The sequence below is a fragment of the Varroa destructor genome, unplaced genomic scaffold (assembly GCF_002443255.2).
Source record: "Varroa destructor unplaced genomic scaffold, Vdes_3.0 BEIS01000002.1, whole genome shotgun sequence".
In the NCBI taxonomy this organism is placed as follows: domain Eukaryota; kingdom Metazoa; phylum Arthropoda; class Arachnida; order Mesostigmata; family Varroidae; genus Varroa; species Varroa destructor.
In genome coordinates this window covers 14,489,984-14,511,010 of record NW_019211455.1, presented here as the reverse complement: position 1 = coordinate 14,511,010, position 21,027 = coordinate 14,489,984, and the positions used below count along the sequence as shown (strand labels likewise).

At 42.1% G+C, this 21,027-nt stretch overlaps 2 protein-coding genes across 3 annotated transcripts in view; both read right to left on the bottom strand.

The window, feature by feature from the left end:
• p130CAS (Serine_rich_CAS and FAT-like_CAS_C domain-containing protein p130CAS) overlaps positions 1 to 11,801 on the bottom strand; it is a 117,640-nt gene extending 105,839 nt beyond the window's left edge. The window contains exons 1-2 of the mRNA XM_086981592.1: positions 11,715 to 11,801; positions 4,279 to 4,319 (exon numbers count right to left, since the gene is read on the bottom strand). The gene's annotated coding sequence lies outside the window, so the exon portion shown is untranslated. The remainder of the gene's footprint in view (positions 1 to 4,278; positions 4,320 to 11,714) is intronic.
• A 3,280-nt stretch (positions 11,802 to 15,081) lies between these two features.
• On the bottom strand, positions 15,082 to 20,022 carry Paics (PAICS bifunctional enzyme). Of its 2 annotated transcripts, none has more exons than XM_022793717.2 (7): positions 19,861 to 20,022; positions 17,988 to 18,131; positions 17,345 to 17,673; positions 16,812 to 16,901; positions 16,391 to 16,615; positions 15,894 to 16,016; positions 15,082 to 15,568 (listed from the first exon to the last, which is right to left on the bottom strand). In XM_022793717.2, the coding sequence occupies exons 1-7, from the start codon at positions 19,865 to 19,867 to the stop codon at positions 15,209 to 15,211; spliced, it is 1,278 nt and encodes a 425-aa protein (XP_022649452.1). In that variant the 5' UTR covers positions 19,868 to 20,022; the 3' UTR covers positions 15,082 to 15,208. The 2 variants fall into 2 exon arrangements, with proteins under 2 accessions (XP_022649452.1, XP_086837719.1); XM_086981593.1 differs by lacking the exon at positions 19,861 to 20,022 and adding an exon at positions 18,928 to 18,948.
• Between the last annotated feature and the right edge of the window lie 1,005 nt (positions 20,023 to 21,027).

Below are 21,027 nucleotides of genomic sequence, written 5' to 3'. Positions count from 1 at the left end.
TAACAGTACAGATAGCTTCTATGCGGAGCTACATCAGCTGCATAATACAGACACATTGTACGCAGCGGACCAATAATTTCGCTCCGCATGCCTTCCTTCCTGCACGGACTCTGATTATTCCATTGTTTCCTTAGCTGTTCTGTGTCCTAAAATGAACATCATCATGAGCATGACCGAACAAGTTGGATTGCGGGCCGGGTCTCTCGGCTTCGCGAAGGTGGCCTGCCTGTTTGCCTACAGCTGCTCCCTGAATTTTTCTGTCGGTGTGACAGGCGCACGTTTTAGCATGACCTCGTTTGCCCTTCCTGCTGAATGCCGGCCCATGACAGCGCTCGTAAGAGCTGACAAACTTTGGGGTTTCCCAAATATTTTTTTCCAATACAATTGCCGTTGGACTACAAATCTAGTTCGGACGTCCAAACGGAAAGAGAAAGAGATAGACAATGAGCCCATTCAATTGGTATTATAACTTTTATGATCCGAGCATCAGGCAGCGCGTTTAGTAAGCATCGGGCATAGGCCGATCAGAAACCAGTAGTATTAAAAAAAATTATATCACACGCACGCTCTCGCCGAAGCGAGTCGACTGTTGGCGTCTACTCCCCGGCCAATGGCTCGATGCGTTTAACGATCCTAACGTACCTATATGGAGCTTCAAGCTCTTGGAACGTAGCATTCCTAATAGGATTGTCGTTGTTGTTCCCACTGAAAATATGAGCTGGCGGATCTGCAGGCTGTATGGGCCGTCACCGTGCGTCTGAATTTCGATTGACAACTATAGCGCTATACATGAAAAGCATGATGAAGCCGCCTTAACGCATCGCCTTTGGCCTCAATTTAACAGTGGATGGACGCAATTGAAGGAAGAGTGTTTGCGTCGTAGCTTTTAATAATGGCAGTGGTCATTTTGACAGCCACTGGAGTTAACAAGCTACGATAAACACTTCGATACTCAGGGAGAGATCTCAGTTTATCCGAAACAACAACTATAATGACTACGGTTTGTTTTAGCTGGCTGTTACATTGCGCTTCAAAATACTGGCTTATATACGCTTAGTAATCATTTGTACGAAAACAGGTTGTTTTTCTAACGAGAAATTGAATGAAGCAAGTACAGACGAAGGCTGAGGGTCGTCGCCTCGCAACGCAAGGCTAGAGATACGCACGCACAATACAGACCTTACGTGTGAACTATATAATCACTACGAATGATATAACTAATCAATATATATATATATATATATTTAAACTCGTTTCAAAAATCACACGAATACAAGGAACGGGCAGACTGAACGCCATACTCAGAGGACCAGTTGCTCGAAGCAGTTAACTGATGGAAAAGAAAGCTTCATTACTTTTATCGTTTGTGTTCCGAGATACACAGTCCACTATTTTTCTGAGCTAAGTGCAAGCATCGTAGATGGAAAAATTGACACAAACAAGATCAGCAAAACCCAGACGCTCATCACTTATCGCTGCCTGATTCGATCTAGAGTCGATTTTGTCGTGGATGAAGTTTACCGCTCTTCATATGAATGATCTAATCCACACTTTTGCATGAGCGTTTGCGTTGCTTCTAGACATATTTCACTTCTTCGATTATCGTTAGCTTATCATTTGGCCGGAAATGTCTGCCAATAGCCAACTTCACAAGTAGTTCAATGGGACAAAAATATGTCGGCTTGCGCCATATTGCGCCATCATTACTGTGGCGTAGGCGTCATCCAACAGTCATCATCCTTTCATTCACAAAGTGAAGACAAGCTAATGAGTACGTACATGGCCACACCCACAAACTCGATACGCAAACTCCCGTTGATACGTTTTCATTCGTTCCACAATAGCCTGTATGTTGTACTATACTTCAATACGCTTAGTATGGGGAGGGGCTTTATACGGCGATAATCCGATAGGCAGTTCTGTATAGTAGGAACGGAATCTCTCCTTCTCGTGCCGCGCTTGCATCATGTCGTTATATTATGCTTTCTATTTATTACACCGTGAACAGTTGACAGCTGGGAAGCCCCCATGACCGATCGTTGGCGCTACTGGTAGTGTTGTATCAGTGCAACATAATGCGATACACTGCAGCCAATGTGTTTGCCTGCCCGCAGCAGGGCAAGCGGCACCGGTACTGGGGAGAACATAGGGAGACAGGAAGATGGGTTTATTTGTGCAGTTTTGAAGACCCATTGCATGAGATAGCAGCTTCGGTCGGCACACTGTTTGTTGTCACAGGGAAAAAACAGAAAATCTCATAGGTCGGCTAAACGAATAGGAGGAAACCTATCATCAAGCTCTGCTTGTTCAATGCTTATAGGTCAAAGAGAGGTTCGCTTACTAATCTTAAATGACGTCGTTTCGATTCTATAATCTAGGGCGTCTGGCCAGACATTTTACGCGTCAGATTAGCATCTATTTCAGTGCAGATGGGCTATACCAGTGGTAGTGGAAGTTGGTATTAAGGAAAGGGAGTAATTTTTTTTTAGAAGCCAATCAACATTGATTGAAATTCGTTGAGTTCGCGGGTGCATTATTTTTAATAATTCCATTTTTGAAAAAAGCCACTTTGCTTCATACTGGATTATAATTACCGATATGCGGAAACAGTAGCTTTGTGGCTATATCTATTTCGTCGATATGGGCATCTAATGTAGGCCTTAGTTTGTCTGGATATGGGTAGAGGTGGTCGTTTTAGCATCATCATATTCCCGCATTTCAACTCAAGAGAATATATATCAAATTAGCATTGTTTGAACGAAATATAATAGGATTACTCTCCATTGATTTAAACACAAACAACAAATTGTTTAGTCGAGCAAAAAGGCATGCGCTTGTTGTATCTCTAAAGTCTGTGCAGATCGCCATACGTCTTTGTTGATATATCGGACGTTGTAATGACGCATGTATCAGAGTACATATCTCTGAAGTTCCTCAGATAAAAAGCTATGTTTGTTCTCGTGATGCCTGCTATAGAAAACATCTTCCCTAAACTAACCAATGAAATACAATTTTAGAAATCCACCGACTATATCTTACACAAAAAACGTTTCGAATCGATCATCCTAACTCGAGCAAAGAACACAGCTTTGAGAGCGTCAGAATGCTGAGTCCGGTCAGATACCGTATACATCTAGAGACTCAGGCCGATACATCAAGTATCGGTACTTCTTTCCGCTGACAAAGGTTTTACCCAAATAAACAACTTCGGAAAATAAAGGCGTAAACAGCAATTATCTAATAATGACACATGTCTCTTCTAGCAGCAAAGAAAACACGTTTTTTAATATATCTACATATATCTAAAGGTTTTTTTTTAACCATCGACTATTTCAATCCACGGAAATTTCTAATGGAAGACCTCAGGTATCTTCTCACAGTCGTATTGTAACGACGTTTAGCTGTAGATTTAAATTGATTTCACGTTTGTCAGTCCATATCTATTTAATGCATTATATTTCGCAGTATCGCGCGAGCCCACTTAGCCCGGTTTGGTGGACGATAGACATCTGGTTCGATGTACTTGCCCGAGCTGTGTATTTGTCTCCAACACCGCAGGGATGTTTTACCATTCGATGCTCTTACAAACAACGTCATTGCCCACGACGCAACCATTTCTAACGAAATTCCTCTATAAATCATTCAATGACTGTGACGAACTAAGCTGATCGAGAACCTTGAGCAGATCAGCAAAGGGCCAAAGACTGATTTGTGCCTGTCTCCGTTGAAAATTTTGTTGCCTACACTCTTTCGGCTACAGTAGCTTTGAGTGGTAGTCGAACAAGGGTTGTTTTCAGTCGGTAATGTCCGAATCTGCCTCTACTGCTCTCAATAGGGAAATAACAGAGTGGCGTCTGCAGACAAATTCGACGGGGAAAGCAAAAGCAAGCAGAAGGCTGTAGCAGTAGTAAATAGGCTTAATGTCACGTTGATCTCATGATCGACTAACGCCAAATTCGAATAGGTACTCGCGGGTGTTTACTACCCACTATAGCGAACGTTGTACGTGGGACGACAGGCTGAATGGAAAGAGTTAATGCATTAAACATATAGTTCAAAAAGATGAAATTTTACCAAGCTTGTAAGTAAAAAGCCGATTAATAATTAATTTAATGTCTGTCATTTGTTTCCTCTTAATTTAGTTTTTCATCTTCTATGCGTATATTTTTATACCAGCCGTTATATACTCGCCTCTACCACCGTAAAAACAGGCTTCTCATGACAGTATCTGCCTAAGCAGTACCCATGTTGGCGTCTCATAACGTGAAGCTGACTTACCTGTGGTATCGACGAGTCGCCGTCTGCCGCCGCCATTACCTCTGAAAACGGAATTTTCAGTAAAGATAGGTTAGACCTGTGTATAGAAACTAAGCGATGTTCATTGACAGTGAAGCTAACATCAGTGTTATCTACTCCATATATGTACCATATGCACTACTCTCAATGGTGTCTGTGGGTCGTTCCGTCCGATCAGGAAACGTACTTCTATTGCGTGCATTTCTCTTGGACGTCTGCCGAAAATTAATTTGGCCTACATACGTCGGCTAAACATCTGCCGACAGCCGGTTAGATCGACGTCGTTTAAGAGTTGCCTGAAGCCGAATGAAACCGTGTATAGCGCGATTTTTTTTTATCGGCCGGCTCGATTAATTTGCGTAATGAATTGGAAAAGAGGGACCAATTCACCTTGGATACTATTTAGATATATACAAAGATCCATTTTTGAAGAACATTTCTGACGTTTTCAGGATCCAAACGACGCTAGCAAAGCGACATTAAGCATCGTTCATGTTGTCTCGATGTGCCTATCACACCTGAGCGTACGAAATAGTAGAATGCTAGAATAGATATCATAGTAATTAGCGTGCATTTGGCCGCAATACTATGCGGCATTGTATATATCCTTTTCTAAGTTGCTGAAAAATGCTTAAGCAACGTTTTTTACGTACGTTTTTACGTACGTATATCACCAGGACTAAGGCTATTTCAAGTGAGCTGACTATGCGACTCAGTCTGGACGGTTGAACCTATATCTCTACCAGGACCACTCGCCATTGACCCACGTGAGAGGTGGAATAAAGTCGGGAAGACAAACCAAATACAAAAAATATAAATAAAAAGTCTAAAATGGCTTTAGCAATTTACAAGATTACCCTGATACGGAAGTATTAACTGAGATTTAATTTGAACTTAACTCTTGCATGTATCTATGGCTCGTTCTCAGTCTCGCCCTTTTACTATGTGTTGCTTTGGGTTCCTCTTCTGGTTTCCCACCGATTATTTCCTAAGGGGACACGCATTCGGTAGCTCCGTCACAAGAATCCCCTTCTACGCCATCGGGGTAGCTAGACGTTTTGGAGCGACTGGCGAAATTAAGGGTATGATCGAGAAGCAACATTAAAGTCTGAATTTGCCTGAACTCCCCCTTTGCATTTCGTGTCTCAATACGTACTCTTGGTCCCGTCAAGCTACCAGCCGATGTTGGGGCAGACGTGAGGCAGGTCTTTGCGACGTGCCTTGTCCTATGTGATGGCAATATAGGCTCTTGTAGCAAGAGGCTGATAGCTACAGCTTTTCGAATGCAAATTCAACTCATTGACTCTTCTTTTTCTTTATCGTCTGCTTTGCCCCATTGTGTTATTGCCGTGTTGTGCGGTGGTGGTGGTGGCGGCGGCGGCGGTGGCAGGCACCTGCGACTGAAAGCAAGAACGGAGAATGCAAGCGAAAGAGCAACAAAACACGCAGCGAATATCTTGTATAGATCCAGATGCAGTTGGCGTACGAAGACGGATAATCGCGCTAGACAATGTCGGCTACTGATGCCGACGTGTGGGTATGTGTTAATAGCTCTCTGTATACTTGGTCCTGATTGTTGCCAGTGAGGCAACGACTGCACAGATAAGTGACAGTAGCAGCATGTCGAAGTTATACGTTGAGTTAGTCTTATTGGATGCGTGATTGGCTTATAGAGGTTACGTTAATTTGGATGTAAACGTACGTTTGGATATTTTAGTTGTTTCGGATGAACGTACAAACTTTACGTTACAATACACATACAATCATTTCTAGTAGTGTTCTTTAAAGGCATAGAAACCAGCATAAGAAAGAACGTCGATAGGTAAAAAGAGTACGGGCAATTTTTCCACACCTTACTTTCCTTAAGCATCGCATACGAAGTTTTCGTTCCACCTTCCTTTGAGAGCGACGAAGCTGTGGGTATGTTTTGTCCCACAACGGACGCGCTCGTTCAACAATGAGCCCAACATTTTTTATGGGTCTCCCAGTGACTTGATTTCGTATGTATTAAAAGACCATTGTGTCATGCGGACAACAAACGGATGGGTTCATTTAAGTTGTCTATCAATATGGCCCTAGGCCGTTTGGCGCCTGGCCTTAGCCTCAGCCGGCGGATACTGAACATGGTGGACATTATCCTTGTGGTCTATAACTCGCTAACTGCCAGAGCATATCATTAAGGAACGCATCCAAGAGCTCCTTCGAGCTGAAGAATGGATAACGTCGAGAACATCCGATTCGTTGGTCCAGGAGCGTTTCGATGAAAACACCAGTCAACTTCTGTTCGTCTCGCCTGTTACAGTTGCATAGCTGACAACTAAGGCAACCTAACCGTCAAAGAGAATAGGTGGCTCGAAGTGTCACGCGTAGGAAATTTACATGATGATCAAGAAACTGCCGCTGTCATCCGCGCTATGTTGGGCGTCCTTCTGTCGTCCCGTTACGGTCTTCGTCAGCGTTGCCGCGAAGTCTCCTGCAGGCAAGCTCAGCCACCGGAACCAACTTGTTTCGTGCATTGACACTTCGAAACCCCATTTATATAGATTCTGCTCTTGCAGCCATTTTGATAGTGGCTCTACAGTTTCTCATCTCTTCGAGGCTATACTTAAGTTTGGAGAAATCTAAAGTTATCAGGGAAAGCGAGGCGTTGACAAGGATATCCTCCGTTTGCGCATACGCCTTTTACTTGCCAATCATAACTATTCATAAAGTCTGAATGTTTTTTTTGACGCAACCTTTTTCTAAGGACAATCCTTATATCGTATTGGTTTTTGGATAGGGTTAAAGCGTAATAGGCTCTTGTTATAATTATCAACTGCTATTTGCGCGTAAAGGGTGTCCTGAGGGATATCGAACATGAAATGTAAAGGTTCTATTTATGATCGAAAAAATTGATAGAACGATATCCTTTCGTAGGTTAAACCACGAAGTATTCTTTTATTAGAAATATTCTCACATGAGCTTTTCTTTTTGAGGAAACTGAAATAATCAAATCAATAAAGAAACATCGGATGAGTCTCACTGTATAAATGTTTTTCAGTGTTGGTCAATGTCAGGTGCATGTATTTCCTAAGGAAGATAACTTTAACTTACATTAGTTTGTTCTTCAAGGCTCTACGAAAAGTGACGTCTTTTAATTCCGCATATCTAATCTAAGTATACTATGACTGAGCTCATTTGTGTATTGTAGAACAGACTGTAAGACGTACAGTAAAATATATTACGTATTAGAAATTATATTACTTTTACTACGAGGTGCACTTGATGAATGAGACTCTTGAAGATTCTATCGTCATTTTCTTTCTTTTGAACGCAAGCAGAACATGTCTATCGATTGATCGCTCAAAGCGCTGTTGATGTTCTTCATCTGTTTTTTCTGTACCATATTGAGAATTATTCTTTCCCAACAGAATGTATCTCACAATTACACAAAAAGATCACTTATCAGAGACGAGCTCAGCTACAAGGGAAAAAAGAACCGGTCGTTACGTGCTGTAAAATATCTTCGGAAGAGCAATGCTTCTATTTGAAGTATCTATTAGGAAAGGTTTGCTAGCGGAAACTTCGATCTGCGACAAGAAATGGTTCGTTACAAGTAGCGGCAAAACATCGGCTTACGAGAGTTGAAGGAAATAGCTCAGATAAAGATTAAGAAGGATGTAGCAAGCATTCGTCATTCTTCTTTACATTTCAGCGTTACCTGAGAAACTTTAGGGCCTCTTGGAACGCTGATGGCCTTTTAGTTTCCTACTGTAAAGAACAACGTAGAGCTGACCAAAGAGTGCACTTCTAGTGTGCTATTCGAAGTTGTATGTACGTATATATCTACGTGTGTATATTTGTGTGTCTGTACATTGTCACAAACAGTAGACTCGCATCCGCCTATCGTACATTGTTTCAATTCAGGACAATACATAATTTTATTATTTGCTGTTATTTCGAGCATCTCAACCGATAATTCCATAAGCAATATATCTACAAAAACAGAGAGGGACGTTTTTGCCTGCACACAGCAGCCTTTGGTGTCGTTAATTTCGAAATATTCGAAATTATCTCAATATTGTGAAGGCCTTATATCATACACATGGCATCTCAACACCTTACTTAGCCCTTTTGGTCATGCAAACAAATAACCAGGTGCGACCGACTGCTAGCTCGAAAACTACTCATCTCCAATACCTTCATCGAGCTCGCTGTCAAGTCCACTGAAAGCCGTCGCATATTGTTACGCCGATAAAATGGAACAGGAAGAATGCAATAGCGTCGGCAGCTGCTGTCGACGCTACCCAGGAGCGTCAACAATTCGATTCCTTGAACAAGCAAAAACGCAACTGTCATTCGATGCCAGAGTTAAACTGCGCGATGCGTCCATTATCACAATACCTTTAGGTGCCCTTTCATTGGAAGTTTTATCTTGGTTCTCAATTTGGTCCGGCCACTCCGCGTCCACCGATGAACGGACGGAGAAAGGGTCGTTATTCAATACGGGCTCTTTCGGCCGCCTGCTCAGCGATCATCAGAAACACTTGCGCGATACCTGCATAGATTCTTCCAGCGATGGCTGCAAGCGGAACTGTTCACGACGAGCAAACGTTTGTTGTTGGTGAAAAGACAAAGGTCGCCGAGGATCAAGTGACGCCATCGCTGAACTCGCAGCCTTGTCACCGCCAATACCAAATGGCCGTAAGTAGCCGTTAATGGAATGACAAACCGACGCTCGCCGTTGTCTGGCTGGAGGTTGATAGATAAAGTGGCTGTCTTTGCCACAGCCACTCCCGCGGTTTTGAGAGCACACAAGCTAAAAATAGATCATAACGTGTAGCGGGGCGGGGTAACAATGTCGGTCGTAACGTGTCGCGGTGAGCGAAATTCGCTAGCAGCAGTACGAAAAGTCGCTGAGGCTAGGGCAGCGGTTTAACATAATTCGTAAGTTCGTGTTGTTCTCTAATGAGAAAAACATGACATGGTAACGATGGTATGGACGACAATAGTCATGCCGTGCTAGCAGTCTCGATCCGTCGATTTGTGCTAGCTAGAGCCTGTTGTAGGAACAAAGGCAAAAAGCCAGTAAAGGAATCTATTGAAGAATACTTTAGGTCAACGAGGGCTGCCTGAACAGCTGAACATTGGTACCCCTTTATGTGCTACGCCAGGACTTGGTTTCGGTCGGCACGTAATGCACGTTATACAATAGGCCACATCAACCTGTAAGGCCATTCATAATCATCTAGCACAAGTTTTATAAAGAAGAGTGAAAATCTAATCGTTTCTGATTACATAAACGACGCAGATACATTATAAAATTTTGCTTGACACATGAGAGTGTTTTTTAAGTATAAGCTAAGTGTATTTATACTTTAGCGCATCCAAGCACTTAAGTTCCAAATGAATATATTTTGCATTTTATGTCCGGTTGCTATATTGTTTCTGACAGCTGGCCGGCAGAAAACAGAACCTAAACGACTTTATGTACCTTTAAGTTTCGCAAGAAAACAACCACTGCACCATTAATAGGACCTTTAATTCTCTTTTAGTAGAATCTAATCCAATAGAATTATACGCCCACAATAGATAGTGTCTAATGATTACGAAAATGGTCATATATATATGATTAGCGTGAATCTATCTATAAAAACGCCAGATAGTTTATCTATTCTAGTCAACTATTGCAGTTCCCCATTGGTTATATAAGTTAGGGTTAGAAATTATAATTTATAAGTTCGTTTGACATAAGAAACTGTGCGTCCGTCTAAATATACTGGAAAAATGGAACGCTCGGCATAAAATATGCCTTACAAGATGTTTTTTAATATAGATTCTACGAACCGCTGGTTAACGACCCACTGATAACACTGATAAAGGGTCAGTCGAATTTAGCTTTACGTTAAGACTGAGCTGGGAGGTGGCAACTAGTGAATTAAGCACAAGAAAGCCTCAGCGTTCCGCCATTTCTATAAGTAATAAACCGGTAACTCCTGATTCGTCGCCAGAGGCTGAGGACAGAATATACTTAGCTCACAAACACGGAACTCTGTCGTTTTTTTTTTATTGAATTAGCTGTTTAGCCAACAACAGTGAGAGACAATAGCGAAAGCTAGTGGTGAAACAAATCTAGACGCCGGCAGAATCCACGCAAACTGCGACGTTTTTTCCACGCTTCGCAAGGGTCTTTTCTTATAAAAAGACTGCCACGAACCTCACTCACTTACCGATGCTACAGTGAAGTCTATCACATATGGATCTGCTCGCCTCATCTTCCGTTACACAATGGTGAAGGCGAAATACATGTCTCAAGATATAAAAAAACCTGGGTAGAGCGACATTGATGTAGCGCTTATATTATTGTTCGCGCTGTTCCAGCTTTGTCTTATCGTATGAATTTGGGCTGACCTTATTCATATTTTGCCTCTGAGCTCATATCAAATTCATATGCCAAGCCTGAGGTGCTGCACTGTGTCGAGTGCCGTGAAGGCAGAGGGGTCCGTTAGATTTCTATTGCTGTTAACTTCTGCCGCTGGCGGGGATGTTTGCTCTCTTTGCACGATTAAGCAGAGCGTCTGCGGTAATGGGTGGCTGTTTCCGTTTCATTGTAGCTGCTCGGGTAATGTCTCTAGGACGGTTTAAGAGAATGATATGGATCCCACTACAATTGCTGTCAAACCGTACGGTAATATACAATCTAATAAAACTATAAAACATCGCATCAAATAATCACTACCAGCATCTCCCTGTTTCAATGCCGGAGATCGTCGGATTCTATCATTAGTTTGGGCGACGCAATCAAAATAAAAAAAAGGTGGTTTGAAGGCTTGACGCGACGAGCGTCATGCACGATTAAGCGCGCCATTTACGGTTGTGTAGTCGTCATATATGTACATATAAAACTATTCAGTTAGACTGGTCACGTTTATCAGCTTAAAGTAGACGTCAATGAAAAGTACGCTTGGCCTGCACTTCTGGCAGGCCTCTCTGAGAATCAGACAACCTCTTTCGTATCTGGAGTGTCATCGGTCCATTTATGTCAATCGATTTCACTGGCATGAAGGCTGAATTACTGCGCGCGTTCCATATAACCCGAACACGATACATGACGTATATGTATTTATAGGCGTTCTTGATTTTGAATTCTACGATCGATATGAGATCGGCGCTAACATAACGTCGCGTTGGGACTCAACATTTATCTATCGATATGAATTATATCTGCGTTATTTAATATGTACAATAAGCATTTTGCCGGCATAATCAGATACCTGCGATAACGTTGTTTTCCTACACACAATATAGACAATATGTTTTTCGTAGAATGAATACTGTATAGTAATTTTTCTCAGGCAGTTTCCATTGAAACTCTGAATTAACAAGCCTTCTTTAATAACTTGTTCCCAAATTGTTGCTTCGGGCAAATGAATACGTACCCATGAGATGGAATAGCTGGCGTTCGCTTAAAACCTCTATATATTACAGTCAGGTTTTTGGCGTCTTGCGTTTCTCCGACTTCCGGATCCGTCTGTAGTTAAAAAGCCGCTATATTGTTCAGTTGTCGTCCTAGCTATCGCATGAAAATCGCGCGATATCAAACAGCGACATTATCGTCGTCCTACGAAATAGAATAATCCCTTCCACGGGAGGCACTTTTGACGCAATCACCACTAGCAAGTCGCTCTACCTTGAGCAACACGTCGTGACTCGAAGGAGTACGCTGACGGGCACCGCATGCTTGCCGTCAGAATCTCGACGTCAACATTATCTGGCTTTTCTATTATTTGATTTTTTATTATTACGCACACGCAGCGATTACCACAGTAGCAAACACCGTTACGAGGGACCGGCACGTACACAACACACAAATGCAAACTCAGAGCACATTCTTCCACCGCTGCCGCCCTACCTCTTAGTCCGCACTCCCTTTCAGTGTCGCGTCAGTCACACTTTGCCCACCTCCAGTGTGCTCCCCCCTTCGACACAACAAAACCCTTCAGCCGCCACAGCGTTAGGACTCCTTCAGCGTCGTGTACTCCTTCACCAAGTACACCACCCAGACCACATTGGGCTCATACTCCAACACACATACTGTAGGTCCATCGACTTAGATTGCCACTGGAAAACATCGATTTCTACTCGGGCTTCGAATTGCACTAGCAAACGAGGTATCTTTACAGTAACTCTATTATTAACCTCTAGTAGTCAGGCGGCATTGCTTAACTGCTTGTGTGCATGTGTGTGGGTGGGTGGGTGGGTGAGTGAGTGAGTGTTGTGCGTCCTGAGCTTCGGAGGCTCTTCACGAGCGCTCACCGTTCTTCGAGAACTTGCTTTTCAGACGCTCTCCAACAAGTCCAGCCAACTGCAGAGAGGTCCAGCGCTCAGCTCTCACCACAGTATTTGGCTGCTGCTTGGAGCGGTCCGGTGGTCTCCGTTTAACGGTTTGTTACGAACGACAGTAGTGCTCCTCGTCAGCGGTGAGATGGCTGTTTGGTGTCCCTGTCAGCTGTAGACTGTAGAGTAACAGGGTGCCCCCTAGTAGAAGGAGGAGGGTAACAGGAGAATAGGAGAGAGAGACAGGATAATGGAGCTAGGCAGACCCACCGGCGAATCAGGAAAGAGTATAGCCATCGTTCACGCCATAAGTGGGAAAGGACACACTCAATGCAAGCAAGCTGGGTCACTCAGGAGAGCAACTAGGACGTATAGAGAGAAAGGGAAATTGAGAGGGTATGAGACGCGCGGCTCTAAGAAGTTGCATACGATTCTTGCTTGTTGGTTGGAACCCATGCTTAGGTAAAACCCAGATCTGTACAAACCCACTTAAGATCATTGGTGCTATCATAGGTGCACGCATCCTATTCAGGTCCTGTCTGCTTGTTTGTAGAGAAAGCGGTACAATATTAGCGCGGGCCTTGTCAGCCATGTGCGTATACGACGCGGGCGCGAAATATCTGGATCATTTTCATGAAACTAACGTCTATAAAACCCGTTTCGAAAATCAAAATGGCGGAAACATAATTCTGCGTTTAGTATCAACCTAACAGATCCGATCTGATCTCCCATGCGGTGAAATTTATTGAGCATTACGCAACAAAGTGTCTGCAGTATAGCACATGGAGATTGAAATTGAAAAGAAATGGCAATGAGCCAGGAACATGGTTGTATTGTTCAATGTCTGTTTCGTTACACAAGCTAAAACTACGAGCCAATCACGACTGTACTAGCTTTCATACAGTTCGATGTATCCGACAATGACGGTTGACGTTCGATTATTCTACGTAAACCTCAATCATTGGATCGGTATTTGATCTTTGCAAACATTGCTTGCCCCATTAGATCACTGCTTGTATTTCGCTTAGTGGCTTATTTTCAGACGAAAAGACCATCATTTAGTACTGGAGCTGCTTCGAAATTCGAAAGCTAGCTTTAGGACCCCTCAGTATGACAGTGAAAGATTCAATATTACGTAGGTATAATTTATAGTTTCATTTTTTCGGCATATTGCAGTTTGGCTATACATTCATGCGTTCAATACCGTTCAGAGTCGGTAGTATTTATTTCCTGGGATTATACTTGGCCAATTTATCATTTTTGTCAAAGCATGGTTCGTATTTCCAGTATCAACATGCCCATCAATTGGGCGCCTGCTTAGCATCGTCCACCATCCAGTTAGCTGATTTCGTTCGAGCTATGAGCGCATAGGTACACTGTACATGTATACATCAGCAAACGTATCGCATGTGAGAGTGGGCACAGCGTTTTGAACGATTATCGCGCCTATGAAAGACTACTCCAATCGATCGTACTACGGCGTGTTACTAGTCTCGCACACTTTTCGGTGATTTGTTCTTTTCTCATAATAGCAGTAACCCTGGTAGCTGTAATTTTGCATCAACGATAATTATAGATAATTGCTATCAGAATAGATGGAGTACGAGTGGTCCCTCTTCATTTGATCATCTTCGACCAATCATCTCTCTGCATGTACGTACTGTATCTTCAACATGCGTGCACAATTAGATTTGAGATCGCTAATTTTCTCACTGTACTGCTTCATACATGCAAGGTATAGCGGACGAATCTTGTCTAGGTCTGTCCCGTGTTTAAAAGTTGATGATGTCTACATACTCGTAGTTACATGCCGCTATAAAATCCATTATTATACCATTAGACGCCTAAGGCGGCTGTATTAGACAACGGTACGAATTGAAAGATGTAATGCACATAAACGCGTAAGCATATCGACATCAACCGTTGGGTTAGTGATTCTGGGCGATGTGGGTATGATATGCGATGGGTAAATAATGAGGCATCAAAGACGGGTAACTAACAAGGATAAAAGTGAGGTTAATGACGATTTATAGCTAAAGATTAGAGCTAAACATTTCATTGAGTAACACATCGAAACACAAACAAGGCACTGTGCTTTTTAAGCGAGGCAGAGTAAGATCATAAGGACACATGGATTTGCCTATATTAGGTCGTAGCAACTATACGGATTGCAACAACTATATGGAAATTCAATGGAATGTGTGCGCAAATTCTACCATTTGCTTATACCTTCGCTTTGTTAGCTCCTACATTAGCAAGGACTATTCCAAAATTTGGATCTAGCCGAATCTTTTTTTAGCCCCACCAAAGTACTGCAAAAATTTCGAAGGCGCAGGTCTTTTCCTCGCAGATTCTGTTATGGTTGTCCCAATGCATTTCATAAGTATTTTATGTGTGGGTTTCGATATAAGCTTAACAAACAGAAACGGTGTACTGGCTACATGTATAAAGGGAGAAAACACTTTACCATAAATATAATGGTATGATTTTTTCGTTTTATTTACGTATAAATATAATGTTGTTTTCGCTTGTCGACCTTTTCCGATCAGTGATAATGTAGACTTTTAGCGAATTTTTTTTTTCGGTCTACTACTGCTCAGTTGAGTCCTTGATCCTTGCGTATCTCCTTGTCAGCGTGCTTCAGGCCAATCCAAGTGTTCATCTGCTCACAGCGTAGCGTTGACCACACGACGTGGTCTCTGAGACCAAGGATCTGAGCTGCCGCGAGGGCGGCGGCTTCAGGAAAAAGAACGGTGGTGCAGCCCAGGCCAGATGGAACCCGCATCGAGCTCCAGATATCCTCAGCGCCCCAGTCGGGCGTCACAGGAGGGCAGTTAATAGTTGGAACATTCACATTTCCGCTAGTTACAGGCCCTAGACCGTTTGAACGACCAGCAACAGCAATGAATACAAGAGGTACGCCAAGTCCTTCATACTCGGCCATAATATTCAAAGCCTGAAAGGTTCAGGAAAATATTAAATTAGTGGTTTGCTTATTTTCTGCTAAAATTAAGGTGGCAATGGTCTTACAGCACAGTACGAGGTTTATACAGAGCAATCATAGATTTTTCAGAGCTAACGTTTCTAAAGTACATTTCATAGGATAGAACAAATCAGTTATGCAAACATTAATCCCTTCTCTATACACAAAATGCGCAAATATGTTAGACTAAAACCACATATATATTATCGAAGGAACAGGTGTTCAAAGGCACCATTCAACTTTACCTAGTAGGGTATCAAAGATACCAGGGGCAATAGACTCCTGTAAATGTATTTACCTGATCGGTGTTCTTGTGAGCAGAAGTGATTCGCATTTCGGTAGGAATCTGATATTTAGCAAGATGCTTCTTGATCTGATCGCAGTGGGCGCGATCGCTTGCCGAGCCCATAAGGATAACTACCTAACGATTAGCAGAGGTATCATAGAGACAACTATTATATCCCGACAAGGCAAATGAGTAAATTAAAAATAGTTGAAGTATGCTATGTGAACATGGCCCGTTGATTTAGGTTAGTTAATGAGAGATTAAAAAAAAATAAGATTCTTTAATCGTATGCCGTAGTTATTAGGAATATTAAATCGACATGTCAACCGACTCTACTTTTCTGCATTAAGTTAACTAAACGTTATTTTCTTCTGCACATACCATGTCCGATGATAATAGTAAGACATTGGAAATTCTACTTTTTCTTTTTGTTTTTGCAAATCGGCCTTCTGCTAGTTAACCAGCTTAAAAAAATACCTACGAAACCCTAGAAAAACGTTGCAACTTACTTGAGAGATAGGCTTTGGAACAAATTTTTTCACCTGTTCCGCGACCCACTTAAAGTTACGTTTGACGCTTTCAAGCGCCTGCGGAGTGACTTCATGCAGATTACGGTACACTTGTTTATCAACCATGAGACGCTTATCTCCGCTAGGCCAAAGCCGCCATGAATCCGAGTCGATCAGGTCAGCGAGGATAAGCTCCTTGGTCTCAATATCCACGCCAAACTCCACCTAGAGACATGTCATGCATACTAGTAATTATCAATTTCAGTATATAGGCTATAAACATTGGAAACTATTCGATTCGTTACGCAACATTATGTATAGAATCTCAGAGCATGTTATTATGCAGTAGCCACAATGTCTACTGCCTTCAACGCAAGATGATGACTCGATCTAAACAAACAAATTCAATAACGTTTCTTACCTTCATGTCAATGAGCGAACAGTCAAGCGACTGCCATCCGCGTTCCAGCACCTCAAATACGGTGCGCGTCATCTTGAGCATAATCTCCACCTACAAAATCTCAAAGGTGGACCTATGACTTGAAAACTCAGGGCTACAAATTCTTAATCGATAATAAATTAGTTTAAATATTTCTTTAAATATGATGATAAGAAACAAACAATTTGTAGGAAATAAATAAAGGTATGCTCTTTTCTGGAAATAAAATATAGGGGCTACAAGTTAAGGTCAGGCAATCAATTGTGCTCGATACAACTACTATGGTATTTAGTCTGATACGGTCAGCCTGAATTAGTTTTCAAAGATATCTATAACTGCGATTTATTCTATCTAGGAAGAGCTATCAAATGCTTCCGTAAGGATTCTATTCATTGTTACACGCTTTGCGTGTAGCATCGCACCCTGTACATATATGAAGTGCTACTACATAGTCGAGAAAATGAGAATTGTACATAACATCCTGGCTGAATTGCCTTTAGGAGCGATCTATCCACCTCATCAGGTCCGATGACAAGTCCGGCACAGGTTAACTTAGCTTCGATCAACTGCTCACTGCTCCATTGAGGATCATGATTTGCGTCGTCCTTGAAAAACGTCTCCAGCTTGGGCGGATTAAATCTGTAACCTTCCTTGACTCCTGGCATACGCTTAAGGAAAGAACCAGTTGCAAGACGCCTGGCAACCCATTCGATAGGAATCATGTCGCATTTTCGTGCAACGAGTGACTTCTCATCATGTTGTCGCACAAAGTGAGTCTTTACTCCGCAACGGTTTAGGTAAGCGAAGATTTGACAGGCTGTTTGATTTGAGATAGCAGCTTTACCTAAAACGAACGTAAACAGGTTATCGTATTTGTCATACTTGTATATTTTTATACACTTAAGTGGTTCTAGTTGATGTAGCTTGCTAATATACACAGCCGACACCTACTGAAAATATAACATTCATAAACAAACGTTAGTAATGAAGACGGTCTGAACGAAACTAAAATCTTCGTACGTTCCCTCTTACCACAAATCGTACCACAAGCAGATATATGTGACAGATAAACGTCATTTGATGGTGAGTGGCTGTCTTATCTCTGAGGTGCAAGTCACGAGAGTGCACAACAAAGTATAGATTACGTTAGAAACGGACCCGCCATGTCGTCAGCGCGAGTACCATCGCCAGCGGTGATGCGATCCTTCGAGATGAGAATGCAGTTTCCAGGCTCATTCGGTAGATCACAAACAATCTTGGTCTTCCCCTCAATTATTTTGGCACCGAGTTTGATACCGCTCACTGGAAAAATATCATCATAACAATGGTTAAGGACCAGTGGGTCAGTTACCACTAAGCTGGCACTGAACAAGAGTTAAAGCTGTTGACTTCGAGATAGAGTACGCATTCGAAATGATGTCCACTCAAACAGATCCGGAGAATAATAATACAGAATAATTGGGCAGGTGAACCGGGTTAGTTAAAAATGAGTGTTCATGTATTTCCTTCTCTATAGTTATATAGAATCATTACTATTAGGGCATTTTATCGAAAGGATGGCTTTTAGCGCAAGTTTGCAGGTCAGTTATTACAAATAAACGTATGGCTCTTGACCATACGTTAATGCCATTGGTCCTGGTGAGCAAGCTTTGAAACTTTCCACTCAATGCTTCTATACTCAAAACATACAACAAGGACATGATCCCGCCTGCCAAGAGAAGAACTTATGCTACAAGATCGTTCAACAAACAAACGGAAACTCCTCCTATCGTCAATCTAATTAGTTTAGACGAAGCAGCCCGTTTACACCAGAGTGTATGGGTTCTTCAGCGTCAAGCCAGCCGACAGCGTAAATAGATTTGAAGCCAGACAGGATACTACGCATACAGGAAGCTTGACTGTTTTAGCATAGACCACTATTTAGTCAGCGTCATGCTGTCCATAGAGATATCGGGATGGATACCACTATTTCTGATAATAACGTTGTTATCACTTCAATGATCCTGTAAAATGGTTCTAATATTGAATCGATTACAATGGTGCTTGCCACCATCGAAGATTTTATAAAGTGTCCTACACGAAGTGGACAATAACACACTATTTTAGTAGTCCGCTTCGTGCATTGGCTTCAAGCGCCAGGACAACGTTTGCTATGCAAATAAGCATACACCGGGCTTGAACCCGGGCTTGCTCTGTTGATGGTATAATACTGACCTTGTTACAAATGCTGAACGGGCAAGGGCCGTTTTAAGATTAGCAGTCTACCGTTGATAAGATCCTTTACGATAAGATAAATACTACAAAGGGGAATGTATCTAATCGTCGGTGACCTCCCTGATAACATCGGTGGATAGCGCTCTGTGAATAGGCGAATGCTGTTTCAAAGCACCTACACTGTCTAATGGTAGTACAAGTTATAAATATAGTCTGTAGTATCTAAATGCTTTGAGCTTCACGCTAGGTATTAGCATTAAGGATTTTTGCTTCAGTGCGTATAACCTATAAAAGGTCACGTCGTCAATTTAGGAGCCTGTTAAAACGCAACACTGAAGACAAATGACACATGGCTAAATATTAAAAGTAACGAGTAGAAATTTATTGCTGCATTGTATTAAGTGGTACCTACAACAGTCCACATCGATGCTAGATAGGGTCAGTAGCAATGAGTTGAGACAATGAATGTCAGAAAGAGTCGCCACAACCGAATACACTTGTCTTAATGATCGAAAATCGAAGATAATTGAGACACCGTCAGTGCGCTGTCATTAATCACTCCCTATAGTATATATATAATCAGTCCCTATGACCAGTTATCAGGCGCATTGCTCATCATATATCTCTGCTTATTTGCCTCGTAACTTGCTAAAGGTCTAAATCCAAAGGCTCCGTTTAATCAGCTTTTATTCAAATGCACGAAATGTACATCTTCTAGGAGTCTTCATCACAGCTTTTTGTACACAAGTACATATAACATCAGGTCCAACACGTAACAGCAGTTACGTAACATCAAAACCTATAAGAATAAACTTACCTGACATATTGGCAAAGCTCTGAGTTTTTGTTCTGAGTACAACACGAACCGTTCGCAACTCCACGAGTTACGCCAAAGACGTATGCTTGAATGTTCGCACGTTGGAACGGGCGGGGGGGGGGGCCTCAGTGAGATGGCGCCGTTCAAGGATAGAATCACATCTAGGCACCCTCGCCCTGAAGGAAGGGATGTGAGCAACGACGTCACAGCCACTGCGCGACAGATTCGTTCCGCTGTGTGCCTCCCTGTGAAAAGGTAAGCCCTTAAGGAAACGATGAGGACATTTCGTCTTACATCAAACAGTATCAGTCTAGATGCATAACAAGCTGATAGGAAAGGTATTGTCTTGCCTCGGTAGATACGTTTGGATGGTTACAGAATTGACAATGCTGCCTATGTTTGCGATTGATGCGAGGTAAAATTCGCGGCCAAATTTGCCCATGGACCAAAATTGGTCATTAAATTCGAAAAACAATTTGGTTTATGTCACTCAGGCGATAGATTTTAAGCACATAAGAAATTATCGTATATTACTCACCGAAGTGTAAACTCCTTGTGAGTACACAACGGCTTCAGAAAGTCATAAATCTTATTATTCAGTTTTCGTTTGCTGTTAAATAAATATTTCTTAAATAGTGCCCAGTTGCGTCATTTTATTGCGATATTTGTAGTGCTTTCAATGACGCTGAGGTGAAGGGTGTAATTTGACAGAGGTTTTGACGGACTTATCGACGAATTAAATAAAAAAACTAGCGCTTTATTTCAGAAATTCTACAGGTATACGGTCTGGCAGTTAGTTCCCTTGCTGGATTGTGTATATGATACCAGTCATACCCAATCTTGGTGACTGACGAGATCTTTGCGATTAAATACGATCGTTTCCTTTGAGCAGCGTGGACTAAGCGAAGCACTACGGTTTCACGTGGGTTCACGCTGTCTATTTAAGGTTTCAATAACATTTGACAAGTTAAAACGTTCATCGTATATTTTTTAAAGCGAATGATGTAATTACTTGTTTTGCAAAGCATACTCAGCTTATTATTGAGTAAGCAATTACTAAAGGAAGCTTTTAGTTGATCCGTTGAGTTACGTTCACAATTAATTATGTTAGATATTGGAATATCGTTTATATTTTTGTTATGGTTGTGTTTGCAGACGCTATAGTCA

Excerpts from the sequence above, each read along its gene's own strand:
- Paics (XM_022793717.2), bottom strand. Across the intron at positions 16,017-16,390 it reads TTCCAAAGCCTATCTCTCAA|GTAGTTATCCTTATGGGCTC; the intron begins GTAAGTTGCAAC and ends GCTAATCGTTAG. Across the intron at positions 15,569-15,893 it reads CTCACAAGAACACCGATCAG|GCTTTGAATATTATGGCCGA; the intron begins GTAAATACATTT and ends TGAACCTTTCAG.